The sequence below is a fragment of the Anguilla rostrata genome, chromosome 16 (genome assembly GCF_018555375.3).
Source record: "Anguilla rostrata isolate EN2019 chromosome 16, ASM1855537v3, whole genome shotgun sequence".
NCBI classification, from domain to species: domain Eukaryota; kingdom Metazoa; phylum Chordata; class Actinopteri; order Anguilliformes; family Anguillidae; genus Anguilla; species Anguilla rostrata.
In genome coordinates this window covers 33,572,922-33,587,894 of record NC_057948.1, presented here as the reverse complement: position 1 = coordinate 33,587,894, position 14,973 = coordinate 33,572,922, and the positions used below count along the sequence as shown (strand labels likewise).

The 14,973-nt window shown below is 46.9% G+C and overlaps 1 protein-coding gene and 1 long non-coding RNA gene across 2 annotated transcripts; one reads left to right on the top strand and one right to left on the bottom strand.

Annotated features, from left to right (window-relative positions):
- Positions 1-297: 297 nt before the first annotated feature.
- On the top strand, positions 298-14,366 carry LOC135242561 (uncharacterized). The gene is made up of 2 exons (XR_010326378.1): positions 298-1,124; positions 12,026-14,366. It is a non-coding gene; the product is annotated as an uncharacterized LOC135242561 (long non-coding RNA).
- On the bottom strand, positions 5,358-8,477 carry lmo2 (LIM domain only 2 (rhombotin-like 1)). Its single transcript, XM_064312893.1, has 3 exons — positions 7,815-8,477; positions 6,918-7,133; positions 5,358-6,545 (listed from the first exon to the last, which is right to left on the bottom strand). Exons 1-3 carry the CDS (start codon positions 7,892-7,894, stop codon positions 6,326-6,328), a joined length of 516 nt encoding a protein of 171 aa, XP_064168963.1. The 5' UTR covers positions 7,895-8,477; the 3' UTR covers positions 5,358-6,325.
- Positions 14,367-14,973: the final 607 nt, after the last annotated feature.

Below are 14,973 nucleotides of genomic sequence, written 5' to 3'. Positions count from 1 at the left end.
GTTTGTATGTTACTATAGTACTGCAAGGAGACAGAAAAACAAGGTTTTCCCACCTTTTTCTGTCAACATTTGTTCTTAACTCCTCAGCCTCTTATTTTCCTTCACTTTTTTCCCCTCCATTGCGACCGCAATTTAATGTGTGATGAACAAAAACAAACACTTAATTCATAATTTAAAACAAATGCTTACGGAATCCAGGTTGGGCTTCAGTGTTATCACCCTTTTATTGATAACATTTGATAGACCCAAAGTTGAAAATTTTCTTCTTTCTACATTTCTCCCCTCTGTATTCTGTTACATGTCTGCCACAGGTTTTTAACGGATTTTTGCTGTGCTGAATCCAGAGGTCTGTGGCGTCAGAGGGCACAAAGGAACCAGGGGGAGCGTGTTTCTGTTTTAGCTTGTTTTGCAGAAATGTCTGCCTGTGTTATCTGCCGATCACGTCTTGTTTTGGTTCTCGGATCCGAGTGGATTTCGGCCTCTGTGACGGTGAGAGCGCCCAAAAAATAAAAACCTCCGCTAGGATGAAACACAAACACTGACCCACGATGCAAGGCAAGCTGAGACAAGGGGTCTGAGTTATTCAGGGGTGTGAGTTATTCAGGGGTATGAGTTATTCAGGGGTCTGATTTATTAAGGGGTGTGAGTTATTCAGGGGTCTGAGCTAATCAGAGGGATTTGGTGTTATTCGGGGGTGTGAGTTATTCAGAGGGATTTGGTGTTTTCAGGGGTCTTATTTAATCACTGTCTGTAAGGGAGTTCTCTTTGGAAATGGAGGCTGTGCGACAGAGCATTCTTAGAATGGTTTCTGGGCGCAGCACACTTTGTTTGCGGACCATTGTTGAAATTCACAGGTAGTGAACTCCCAGGTTCTACTGAAATCCAGTGGCAAATCCTTGGATCCAGTGAAATCTAGTTTTAACACCCAGGGTCCAGTGAAATCCAGCGTTGACACCCAGGGTCCAGTATACTGTATCCAGTGGTAACTCCCAGGGTCCTTTGCTCCCTGTAGTGACCAGCCCCTGTGCCCTGATCCCAGATCAGCCGCTGCAGGAATGAAAGGTCTGCGGTACACATGGAGCTGATTCGCAGAGCGCGGCGTGAGTTATGGCCTAAAAACACATGTAAGAACTATTGATGTGATTGAAACAGATGTATTTTTGATGACCGCGGTGCATCGTTGATTTCATCTATCTTGTCCACCTGTAGACGACACACACTCCCTCTCTCTCTCTCTCTCAAACACACACACTCACATGCACTCTCTCTCTCTTGCTCTGTCTCTCTCTCTCCCACACATACGAACGCACATGCACATGCACACACACACACACACACACACACGAGCATACTTTAACATCACATTTGCGTGAGACCTTTTTTGAGTGCATTGTGCTTCAGATTATAAGGAGGTTTGACATATCGGTGCACTAATAGCATCCATACCATGAAGGAGTTGGAGCTTCACAGCAATCAGAACCGAGACTGTGACTTACAGGTGACTCTGAAGGCTCTGCTCCAAATCTGTTTGGCTCCGGTGAACCCCCCCCCCCCGCCCCCCCGCCCCCGTACCCCTCCTGTCCCGGGGCAGCGGAGAGTGTGTGTTCCCTCTGGAGTACCCACAATGCCCCTGGCTCCCCGGACCGGTTTTGATCCAAGTTCAGATTTCAGGGGTGAGATAAGATCAGCGCGTGCCGGTTCTTTATGGTGACTGCCCCGGGTCAGCAACCTGCCCCCCCCACCCCAAACCCCAACACCCCCCCCCCAGCCCCCTGCACCCCCTGCACCCCCCCCCCAGCCCCCCGCGGCTGTGGCGGTAATGGCTTATGAGCGTAAGTAGTCACAGCTCCAAACAACCTTCAGTCACACAGCTCAGGGGTAGGAACCCCCAGGGGTCAAAGGTCAGACTTCCTGCCCTGTCAGCCCTGTTTATCCCTTTCTCTTCCTCTGCTGGGCGGGGGGGACTTTGCCTGTTCGGGACGGTGAGGCTGGGGCAAGTCTAGACGCCTGTTTTGAGACTTTATTTCGGGTTGTTTTTATTCATGGTTAATATATGTTACCGTGACGGGACCCCTCCCCCCCCCACCCCCCACCCCGATGCTCCACCCTCCACCCCCCCGGGCAGGAAATAGCTGGGTGCATTCAGGGGCCAGTCTCAGCACAGTCAGGTGGAGCTAGATGTTACCGTGGTGATGTCTCCCACCTATCAGATGGGCAGGGCTCTGTGTTCTGATTGGATTTTTTGGGGGGCAGGACTCCAGCTTGTTCTAGCTTGAAGCCCTTAAGCCTGGTGTACCTCATCTTGGACCCCTGTTTCAAGCACGTAACAAACAAGCCGTGATCCTACCCCCCAAATCTATTCGCACCTACACCCCAGAACCAGACTCACAAAATCCCCAAAATCAGACCCGTCTACGCCACAAAATCAGACCCATCTACACCCCAAATCCAGACTCACCTTTCTGCCAAAACCAGACCCACCAACACCCCAAAATCAGACCCTCTTCTATCGCAAAAGCTAGAGTCCTCCGTCCGGAGCTGTGCCTGCATGCCCATGCGTGGGTCTGGGCCCCTGAAATGACTCTAATTACAGCGATTAGCGCACTATTAACTGAGATTTTGGGGTTTTCTGCTTGGCGAGTGCAGCTCATGAATTACGAATGCAGGTTCCTCAGTGGTGGAGAGAATTTGTCCACAATTGTGTTGTTAGTAGTCTCAGACCGTGCTTTCTGGCCTATCTGTGTTTCCGTCAGACAGTCACAGACCACCAGGCTTTACCTCTTCTAGAATAGAGTGATAGAGGGAGCGAAGGGGAGAAAGAGGGAGAAGAGAGAAAGTGAGGGAGGGGAGTAAGAGGGGAGGGAGAGTAAAGAAGTCAGGGAATGGAGAAAGAGTGACAAGAGGAGGTCTAGCCCATGTCAGAAGTTAGTCGAAAGCTCTGCTCTTCTGGGAGCTCATTCCACCCCTGGGGGGGGGGGGGGGCAGAGCAGACAAGAGTGATGACCTCACTGCTTTGTGGGATTCACAATTATGTGGAGCCTTATCCAAGAAGGGCCAGTGTGACTGCAGGCTTGTGTTCGAGCCCAGAACACCTGACTGGTCTTCAGTGAAGAGCTTAGATTTGCTGAATCAGGTGTTTTTTTTATTCAGGTTCCTGCACCGGTACAGGAGCCCGTATCCCTGGTGCGCATGGGCTGCTCGTCGATCAGTTAAAGCGGTTGATTGCACGGCTAACTGACACATGCTGCACATGCTCACTCGCGTCTGAATCCGGTTGTTGATGAAGGTGAAAATCAAGCACCGGCCGAGCCTTTGGGTCTCCACGGCTGGTTTTGCAGACTCTCGCACTGGTTTGACAATAGTCTCCTTATAAAATCTTTTAAGAGAATTGTTTTTTTGTTTTCTTTTTTTTGCGGGGGGGGGGGGGGATGCGGCATCTTCCCATTTCGGCTCAATGCTCTGCACGGTGACAAAGCACAGGGTCCATTTCCTGAAATTTGCCAGATTGCAAAATATTTTCCTGCCTGAGAGATCTGGTGGAGCCACCAGAACTCTGGAGGTTTTTATATGTTTTTATATTGTTTTATTTTCGCAGGAAAGCCCTGTGGCGATTATTATCTCCCTTGCCAGGGTGTCCTGGCCAAGAGGCTGCACACAATGCATAAGCATAAACACACAAGACAACAGATATAATACAGAGAAAATGAAACTCAGGCTTAGGATCATGGCATTTGGTTGTTTGGAACATGCACAGACCACAGTTCCAGCATTTTGAACCAAATCTTTGAATTCCACAAAAGGAAAGTTTCTCAAATGCATCTTAAACTGCTCCTGTTATCCCTCATTTTTAATTGTTTTCCATCATGGCAGTTTTTATGTAAATATTTAATATTTATTTTCTTCTTTATTATGTTTTCTTAATTTTATTCTCTGTTAAAGTTTACTGTGTCTTTTGCCCCATTATTTTACCCTCTTACCCCTGTTATGACCCCCTTGTGCCACTTGTGGTTGATTTAAGAGATATTATCGCCATCTGCTGTTTGAAGTGGGAATAACGAGACTGCTGACGGCTGTCACTCAGCGTTTAATGGATCAGTTAAAGCAGTTGATTGCACACAGAACTCACCTGGTATTACCTGGCATTCTGAGTCTGAACTGGTTGGCAGTTTTAAGGTGAGAACAGAAACCAGGCACCCTGTGGCTCTCCAAGGGCATGAGAGTCTCAGCAGTGAGCACTCTGATTGGACGCTGAACTCAGCACTCGCGTCTGACTGGACTGCGATCAGGGCCCAGGTGATCCCTGCGCAGCAAGAATTCTGGGGGATCAGTTTACACCAGTCCAACGCTGTGATTGGACATGTGTTTCCACCTTGTCAGCTGGCAGTGTCTTCGTAGTGGAAGGTGAGAGATGATGGTGGTTATCAGTCTGACTCTGACAAGCCAGTCAGATTTATGGTGTCTTGTAAAATTTTATTGACATTATATTTATTTAGCGGATGCTTTTATCATCACAATGCATAAGGGTTATCCACACCCTACAACAGTGCATAAGGGTTGGAGCCGATTAGCCCAGAGGTTGAGTTTGATTCCATGACCAAAGCTGATAAGTGCATACTTTTGCATTTTGCTGCATTTTTACAAGCTGTATAAATGGATCTGTGTCCTGAAAATGCGATAAGACAGGTTGTGAAATCTCTCAGTGTAACTGACTCAGTTCAGCAGTATGTAAAGTGACACAGCCTGCGATTGGCTGGGGCAGTGTGGGTGGAGCTCTGTGTCTCACGTGAGGCCTGTTCTTAATTAGAAGTGTGTCTGTTAGGGATCCATCCAGTGGCATTTTCAGTGTCTGTGTCCCTTCAGCACCTCCGTCTCCCAGCTCACCTGTGTAGCATTAAGAAAACAGCTTTTCGGACACAGTGCTGATTAATCCCATAATTCCCTCTGTCCGTTTCCATGGCTTCTGGCGTAGGTTCAGAAGGGAGGGGTGGGGGGTGGGTTCTGTGCTATTGGGCTGACAAAGACTCAGGTTCAATCACAGGGAGAGGAGGTGGGCCAAATGGAAGATATCCATGCCAGTCACCTGCCAATCATGCCCTCACTATGACCTCACAGTCTGATCATGTGACATGTACATCAAGCCTCTCTGGCACACTGTGGCCCACAGAATAACACTAAAGAACAAGTCAGTGATTTGCATAGTCTTAGGGGTTTGTGCTTGCAGTTTAAATGTTTTGCTTTGCACTAAACAGAGGCTTAAGTCCAAAGATGCTTGCAAAGATTTTTAAAGATACAATCCTTTGGCGCCCTCTTGTGTCGGTATAGTGACATTGCATAAACAGAATTGGCTCAAATTCAAATTGTATTGAATTCTCTCTTTATTCAGTGTCTTGTTTATAGACAAATAACTCCTTTTCTAGAAGTGACACATTTTTGTATTATTTAAACATTCCAGTGGTCTACAGTTACCTTAGCCTGTGCACAGGTTCAGAACTGGGTCTTCTTTGAAATACTTTCTCCATTTAGACACCAGTAAAAATACTGCATATTATTTAAAAGAAAGCTTTGAAATATCAATATTCAGAACAAAATTCTCCAGTCCTTGGTTAGTAACATGATTCATGAAAAATGTCCAGGGATCTTTGAATGTGTTTTCAAAATGTATCACCATCTAAGGAATACTTTAAGTATGTCCTCCATTTCAAACACGCATCTGACCCGGTTTGGCACAGGCAAATTAACAGTCACAGCCAATCCTAACAGCAACCAGACAGAGCGCTGCCCCAGCCCTGTATCCATGTGACCCCCCCACGCCCCACATTACAGATTTCAGTTACAACTGAATGACATTTTGTTTTTTTTAAGCAAATAATTCTCAAGATTGTACTTTAAAATAACTCATCAATGGAACATCACTGAGTTCATGTATCAGATATGGAGACTTATCGTTACTGAACATATTCAATATGCCAGCCTGTGAGCCGTTCAGATGTGCAAGTAGGTTTTTTTATAATAGCTGATTTTTATATTTGAACCTAATATACTATTTTAGCTCAAATCCTGTTAATAGCAATACTATATGCCTTTCCGATTATTGTAGTTGAATAACCGCACTTACAATATTTAAATGAGACGGTACATTCAACCAAAAAATCTGAATTCAGGAAAATGTCTTATTGCGTGCGTACGTCTGTGAATATAAAATTACATATTAATGGATTTACAAAAAAAGTATGTCTTCGTATAAAATATGAGTCCAGCACTGACTCCCATGTTCCCGGGCCCGGGTTCGAGCCCCACCCCCTCAGGGGCGCGGTCCGGGGGGCGGCTACGCGGCGCTGTTGAGCTTGGTCCACTCGAAGATGTCCTGCTCGCACACGATGTCCGAGTTGACCAGCAGGTAGCGGTCGCCCACGCAGAAGTGCTTCTGGCACGCGGCGCACTTGAAGCACTCCAGGTGGTACACCTTGTCCCGCACGCGCATCGTCATCTCGAACGCCCGGATCCGCCGCTCGCAGGACGCACAGAGCCCGTCCTGGCCGAAGAGCCTGGAGAACCGGGGGGGGCGGGGGCGGGGTGTTTATTACAGAACCAGGTCAAGCGAGTTATGAGATAAACAGCAAAGAAAGCTGCGTATATTATAGGCTGCACTTTCTCCATAGAAAATCATACCAGGCAAATTAACACTAGTAATAATGTAAATCCAACTGTAAAATATGTACACTTTAAAAAGAAACATTATAATGACATTTGAACTTGTATGAGGGATACCACTTTAAATAAGCGTGGATCATTTGTTAATCTATTGTTGTACCAAGGTTGTAGGATGTAGCCATTGCATTGTTTTGATTTTTTTAGTCCGAATTGAACAGGAAGCGGGAACGTGGGTTCAGAAGGTGGGAGCCACGGCGCTAGCCTACCTGAGGTAGTCCCGGCGGCACAACTTCCGGCCCAGTTTGTAGTACAGCCGGCGGCCCACTTCCCCCAACCGGCAGCCGCACAGATCGCAACTCAGGCAGTCCTCGTGCCAGTACTGCTCGATGGCCTTGAGGAAGAAGCGATCGCCGATGCTCTGCTGGCAGCCGCCGCAGGTCAGCAAGGAGGGCGGCATCTGCAGAACCTCGTCCACAGGCTCCCTGTACAAACACGCCGCAGCCAGATTAACCAGGGACTTCGGCGCTCTGCGAATCGCAGTGGTGAGTTTGCCGGGCACGTACGCCAACACGCCACAAGAGGGCGCCATAAGAATTGTTACATTGGCAAAACCATTGGAGAAAAATCAATAATGGCAGGAAAGTCGGCATTTACTTACAATTAATAAAACGGTGTTATATCAGCTAACCGTTAGCGGCAACAGTTAAAGTTCAAATTAAAGTACGACAAACTATTTTAATGCGCAGTTTCGTCACACACTAGGCTGCTGTATCAGTTATCCTCTATAGGCCACATTGACTGTACATTGCATTCCTATAAATGAATTATAGAAAAATTACATTTATGTTGTGTCATAACCAAATTGAAATTGTACAACATATTTTAACTGACATGGTTCATTTCGGTAGCCGAGTATTCTTGAGCGAGAGACTCCCTGAGGCGCCTACCTATGCGCTTCATCACTGGACACACTCTTCCGCAATTTTAGACATATTATCCAACTTCACGAGTTAACTGCACTCGGTTGGTTCTACGCACCGTAGAGGAGACAACACAGCGTGTGCCTATGCGAACCGATCGACTTTGAATAAAATACACTTTCACGCAAAATATTAATAATAGGCTAACTGTTCGCCTTAAAAATAATACTTTTAATCACTCACTCGCCAGTCTCCAGGCTCTTCCTCTCGATGGCTGACGACATTCCAGGATTTTCTCTTTTCTGACCAACAGCGGATGGCATCCAGCACTTCTAAGGAATCCCACTCTTGATGTGTACGGGGTTGCCGTCCTCTCTAAGCCCCGTTTTATAAAAGCCGTGATATACAAATTCCGTAGTGGTAGTGCATGTCTTCCTAAATTTAAGAGCATTCATGAATTTTAAAATATATATTTTTTTTCTATTTGAAAAATGATCTACTGCACCTGTTTCTCTGTAATCTAAATATGAAGGCCCGTTAGATGCGATGTTTGCCTTCAGTTACGCATAATTTGGCAGAAGCAGACACTGCCTATACCGTCTGCCACAGAATGATGCACAATAGTGTAACCTTTTTCAGTGTCCGCAGAAAATTCTTGCCAGTCCGTCTGTTGGAGGTATTCAGGCCCCGGATACTGTTGTTTTGTCTGCAGCGCTACTGTACGAAGTGTCAATCATCCAGCAGCGGACGTGATATTGATTATCAATAACACGGTTCATTCAGGCGCGATTGGTGAGGCTCCATCTGCTGCGCGCGTCCTTTCTTCGCTCGAGCCCTGTCCGCGCGGGGGGTAGCGACACCAGCAGTGCTGCACGGTGTTTTTAAATAGATCGCCCCCTCGGTTTCGGGTATCGTTTCCTCTTTCCTGCTCACCACTTGACAATTGAAGGAAACGGCTTTTTAAAGAGACAGTGGCACTCGTGTGCTGGCCTGTTTTGGGACGTCTGTGCACAATAATACAGAGATGACGTTCAAGGACCCCAAGCCAATGGCAAATGGTATTAATATTATTAATATTGTAGCGGAATTTTTACCCCTCTGTCCTCAAGGCTTCCCTTGGAGATGACCCAGAAGGGGGACATGTCCTTTTACAGTTGTAGGTTAAAATCCCAGGTGATCTGCTGTTATTGTACCTGTGAGAAAGGTGACTAAGCCAAACTGCTTCTATACACATCCACCTTCACTTATTGACTGTACAGCGGGAGCAACTGGGGAGAACAGGAATATTTTTGTCCGATAGTTGCTTAGATGTGGGGTCCCCCGATCCCCTGCACACCAGACCCTGACAGGCAGCTGTGACTGACAGTTTACGTCAGACATCTCATCAGTCTGCCCGGAGAAGAAGGGAGCAGCATCTACCTCTTCTTTGATTTCAATTTTTTTTTTTATAGCGGTGGCTACTGCAGAAATTAAATTATTCCGGATCGTTACGAGCCGGTGAACACGGCTGATGTTTGCAAATGCTCAGCTAGTGAAGCGTCATACCGTGAAATTGCATCTGCTAGGTCTATATGTGGTCGCTCTCATTAGCAGAATTCTCTATTTCATCATGTCCCCTGAATGCCAGCTCCTGCATGACTAGACATCCGGCAGCGTCCATTAATTAAAAGTTTAAGAGCATCTCAAGGTAGCACCTCCTTCGCTAGCTACCTTTCCTTTGTGTTTCTTTTGTGTGCAGTTTGCAGACACAGACTCTCGACGAGAACTTGTTCGATAGATTTTAACATCAGCAATAGGGGTTTTGTGTATCCTAGATGCTTAGAAGTGGATATGAAAGGGATTTGTCGATATTGTTATTTTATGGAATTATTTTTCCTTTTGATGATTTTCAGCATTTGGTGCATCTCTGGACAGAGGGGCCTTGTGTATTTTAAATGATCAATAAAGACTTTCAATCAATCAATCGTTCAATCTACAGAACCGCTTCTATGAGTTCCAAACCCAGTTTCCAAACCACTATTGTACACTGCGGTCATTCTGTATCAGTCCTTCCACTTGACCTTGACCCCCCCCCCTCCCCATTTCAGCAGTTAGAGGGAACCATTGTTATCTTTTGCCAGAGCTCCAGGACTCCCCAGAGCAGAGAGGGTGGGGCTGCAGCTGAACACACCCAGGAGATAAATGCTTAGGGTCTGACACTGAGGGGAATCTGCTTTAGCTCAGGCCCGTGTGAGTGGAGCGAGTGTCAGGCACGTTGTGCTGAATGAAAGCAGCCTCGTGGAAGCTCTCAGATGCTACATCATGCTAAGGCACCAGTCAGGCACTCTGTGTGAGGACATGTTCTGCCCAGGCCTGGGTGAAATATGCATCTGAGGTGTTTTAACTCTTTAGATGCTGGGTTAAATCTGATTGAGCTCCCCTGTCCCTGAGAATTTTAAACAAAGAATGTATAGTCACATGAAAGAACAAATGGTTCTGAATATTGGTAAAAATAGATGTTTCTTTTTTTGTATTGTCAGTAATCAGCAGAAGGTTTTGGCTGATGCACCCCCAGTAGGTGAGATGGGGTGCCCCCAATTAAAAATACATGGGCACTGTCTGCACTGTATTTTCCTGTGGACTGTACAGACCAGGCTTTGGATGAACAGGAAGTGGCAGCAGATGAAGCTGGCTGGCGGCGAGGGTGGGGGGAACTGCCACTATGCCATCCTGACTTCCTGGCCACTCCTGTTGCCCATCTCACTGGATTCTGATTGGCTAACTGGCTCCAGGTGGCTGGAGGTGATAGGTAAAAGGATCAGGGTATGGTGAGTTCTGCCAAAAACCTCAAGGCCTGTCCATCACACACAGTGCCCCGCCCATTATACACACTGTCCTGCCCGTCATACAAGTGTCCCGCCCATCTCACACACTACTCTGCCAATAGAACGCACTGTCCCACCCATCACAAAAAGTCCTCTGCCAATCATTACCAACACACTCTGTGATTGGTGGAGCTCCTCTCTGATACTCTGTGATTGGCCTCTGTGGTTTCTATGTGGAAAGAAAGAGCTGGCATTCCTGTCATAGTGCCTGCTTTATTATCCCTGGTGTGCACCCGGAAATGGGAAACTTTCAGCGGTAGGTCATTTAGAGATTGTTCTGCAGTGGTGTAACATCCTGTTTTGGCTATTTAGGAATTTATGGGTTTGCATGTGATCTCCCAGACAAGGGTGGGAGGTTACATGGAAAGTGTCGCCAGTAGAAGTGAAAAGGAAGTTCGTAGAAGTGAGGACGGCGCGCAGTCCAAGTGAAACCGGCCGCTGCCCTCTCAGTCTCAGAAATGAGAGCAACCGTGCCCAGTCAGAAGGCGGCCTACCCTCCTTCGGTCTCAGATGGCAGGGCGAGCCAATCGGCCGCTGCCCTCTCGGTCTCAATGCATAGCAAGCGTTTAGTGTGCTCTGCCCATATTAAAAAGGAAAAGGTTTTGTGGCTTTGCACTCCGTTGTCTGTTAGTACAGACCTGGCAGAGCATCACCAGGGAAGATATTCAGTGCCTGATGATGTGTATGGGTCAGGCAGTCATCGAATGAAAGGGATTTTCAACTAAGTTCTAAATATGATGACTTTATTTAAGATTATATTAATTTGTCTGATTACTTTTGGACCCTTAAAATGGAGGGGGGGGGTGGACTATATATAAAAAGGCCTATAGTTTCTACACGGTTTACTAGATATAGTAGTAAGCGCATTAACCCCGTATTTGTTGTTTCACTTCAGAACCAATGTGCTGGAGTACAGAGCTGAAAACAACAACATAGACTGTGTCACTGTCCAAGTAGTTATGGACTGTGCACCTCTTACAGTACTAAAGACTAATCTGAAAGATCTCTTCACAAGATCGGTCTTCAGTCTGCGTCTTTAGCTCTGTCTAATTTCCTGTCAGGAGAGGCCAGCTCATCTTGTGTGCTGGGGGAGGGGTGGCTCTCTGATAGGGCGAGCTCTGACACAGCAATAGGATGGCCAGTGCTTCCTGCCTGATTTAAAGCAGGATGCTCATTCGGAAGATTGCAGACATCTGCAGCTCCTTCACGTCCACCGCCACCCTTCCCCACTCCCCCCTCTCTGTTCCCTCCCCTTGTTTCTCCACTTTCTCTCCCCTCACTGACGCTGATGTTTCCCAGCTCCTACTCTCCCACCGCCCTACCACCTGTGCTCTTGACCCTATCCCTTCCTCTCTCCTCCAGACTATCACACCTGACATCCTCCTGTTTGTCACCTCCCTTGTGAACTCCTCCTTGTCTTCTGGATGTTTCCCCTCTTCCTTCAAGCTGGCCCACGTCACCCCACTGCTGAAGAAGCCCACTCTGGATCCCTCCGTCATCCAGAACTACCGTCCTGTTTCTCTTCTCCCTTTTTTATCCAAAACAATTGAACGAGCTGCTTCTAACCAACTCTCCTCTTTTCTCTTGCAGAACAACCTCCTAGACCCCCACCAGTCCGGCTTCAGACCTGGCCACTCGACAGAGACCGCACTCCTCTCGGTCAGTGAGTCGCTTCACGCCGCACAAGCAGCCTCCCGTTCGTCCGTCCTGATCCTCCTAGACCTTTCTGCTGCCTTTGACACAGTCGACCACCCCATCCTCCTGTCCTCCCTGGCAGCTATGGGGATCTGTGGCACAGCACTAGACTGGATCGAGTCCTACCTCTCCGGTCGCTCCTTCCAAGTCGCCTGGGCCGGTGCAGTATCGGCACCTCGCCCCCTTGCCACAGGAGTTCCCCAGGGCTCAGTCCTTGGTCCCCTCCTGTTCTCCCTGTACACCCAATCTCTTGGTCCTGTAATCTCTGCCCATGGTTTGTCTTATCATTGTTATGCCGATGACACCCAACTCTTTCTCTCCTTCCCCCCCTCTGACACACAGGTCTCCGCTTGCATCTCTGCTTGCCTGAGGGACATCCAGAGCTGGATGGATAACCACCATCTTAAGCTGAACCCAGGTAAGACAGAGATGATCTTCATTCCTGCTCCATCCTCTAACCTCCTTGACTTTTCTATTTCCCTAGGGGTCGCCGTGGTGTCATCATCACCCACTGTCAAAAACCTTGGAGTGGTGATGGACAACAGACTGTCCCTCTCCCAGAACATCGCGGCGGTGAGTCGAACGTGCAGGTTCTTCCTGTACAACATCCGGAGAATCTGTCCCTTCCTCACCACTTATGCAACCCAGCTCCTGGTTCAAGCGATGGTCCTGTCCCGCCTGGACTACTGCAACTCCCTGCTGGCTGGTCTGCCAGCATCCGCCATCAGACCCCTGCAGCTCATCCAGAATGCTGCAGCTCGTCTGGTCTACAACCTCCCCAGACATTCCCATGTCACCCCCCCTGCTCACTGACCTCCACTGGCTGCCTGTTATGGCTCGCATCAAATTTAAGACTTTGGTGCTTGCATACCAGGAGGCTAAGGGGTCAGCACCAGGACACATCCAGAGGATCATCAGACCCTACACACCAGCCAGACCTCTTCGTTCTGCCACCTCTGGACGCTTGGCACCTCCCCCTCTTCGCGTCTGTACTTCCCGTTCACGTCTGCTGTCTGTCCTGGCCCCTCGCTGGTGGAATGACCTTCCTGTGGCGGTCAGAACAGCAGAGAATCTGACTACCTTCAAGAGCAGGCTAAAGACTCATCTCTTCAGGCTGCACCTCTCCCCACCCCTCCCTAGCCTCTAGTTTAGCTCTACTCTGTGTACCTAGTTAGGCTAATGCGATCTCGTTAGTTTTGTATTTGGCAGGATTGTTTTGTTTGATTCTGATTAGGCAAATGTGATTTCAGTGCTAGTTTTGTACTTGGCAGGATTGTTTTGTTTATTTGCTGAACAGGTTACCCTACAGGGTTGGAGTCTTGATCTATGTGGTCACTTCTGGCACTACAATCTTTACTTCACTCTAGTGTGTTTTTCTGCACCTCTGCACTTTGAACTGATGCACTTGTTGTACGTCAATCTGGATAAGAGCGTCTGCTAAATGCCTGTAGTGTAATGTAATGTAATGAGGTCCCCTGCAGCTCTGGTTGATAACAACAGTTCAGAGAATCGTGTTCAGCCAGTTCAATTCTAACTCATTTTGGATCAGTATCTACACTGTGAATTAAGAGGACATACAGGCCAAAGCTGTAGTAGCCCCAGCCAAGTCCATAGATGTCATTTCAACTTTGGGGAGTGGGGGACACAATAATAGTACCATCTAATACAACATGATAATATTGGGGGGGTGCATTTGATGTTGGTCCACTCCCAATATTATGCATCTATTACGGCACCTAACTTTATGTTGTAGGTTTATGTATTTATAACTACTAAGTCAGTTATGTATTAACTGCTACTATCAGTTGTGAACCTAATGACTTGCCGTCCGCTGTGTTATCTGAACCTGTGTGTAAGCACGTATGTGAGTCACTCTGGATAAGAGTGTCTCTTAAATGCCTGAATTTATGCAAAGTTTTAAGAAGAACCGAGGCAGGCAGTGTTGTGTTTCTCTAATATAAAGACATAGGATGGCCTGGTTGTCTCTCTGAAGAAGAGCAGGTTGCGGAAATGAGTCACTCCGTGAAAAAAGGAGCTTTTCCTGCAGGAACCTCCCTTAATCAGCATTGTCCCTCTATGAAAACACCCCTTCAAGAGAGGAGCACTGCAAACATGTTAACTACTTCCTGTATTTCACTGATGCAAAAACTGCAGTCAGGAGGCACAAACTACGCCAGTGCAGTCAATTGTCTTGAGTGTCAATTTTTATTTGGGGAATAAAGTGCTGATGGTGAAACACTTTGTACTGATGTCTTTAAACTCTAACGGGATGCAAAATATGAAATGTTTTTGGGAAAATCAAAGAAAATTTTGTTTTGTCAAATTGCACTTGTCATGAACATTGAATGGGCAACATTGAGGATTGACTACAACTAGTTTCAATTCATTTGTGTTGTAATATGCTTGTGTCATTTTGCGTAAAATTTGGTCTATCGTCATCAATCAATCACTCATGACCCAGACCTTTAAATTCTAATGTGGTCCTCTCGTCCCAATCTGGTCCCAATCCCAATACATCTCGCCTTATTATTTTTTGTAATCAATAAACCGCTACTGCCATCTTCTGGCTGAAAGTGGTCAGTGTAACTAAGCATTCCGGGGACAGTAATCCTATATTGTTTCCATGTATTTCACAACTATCTCGGTAAATCTGAAACATTTTACAGATCGAGGTCCGAATTTTAAACTATAGTTTAAAAAATAACTAAGAATAAGTTGCGAATATGGGCTTTTTAAACAAATTATTTTTTTTCCGTTAATACAACATTGTCGAACATCAAATTGAAAAAAGAGAACCACTGACGGCTTTGTTCATCCTTACTTTTCTTTTTACTGTTGAGCCA

Bases quoted from the DNA above. Each gene is read 5' to 3' on its own strand.
- lmo2 (XM_064312893.1), bottom strand. From the start codon at position 7,894: ATGCCATCCGCTGTTGGTCAGAAAAGAGAAAATCCTGGAATGTCGTCA. The intron at 7,134-7,814 runs GTGAGTGATTAA...GTGTTTGTACAG, and splicing joins AAGAGCCTGGAGACTGGCGA to GGAGCCTGTGGACGAGGTTC. The intron at 6,546-6,917 runs GTAGGCTAGCGC...CCGGTTCTCCAG, and splicing joins TGCCGCCGGGACTACCTCAG to GCTCTTCGGCCAGGACGGGC.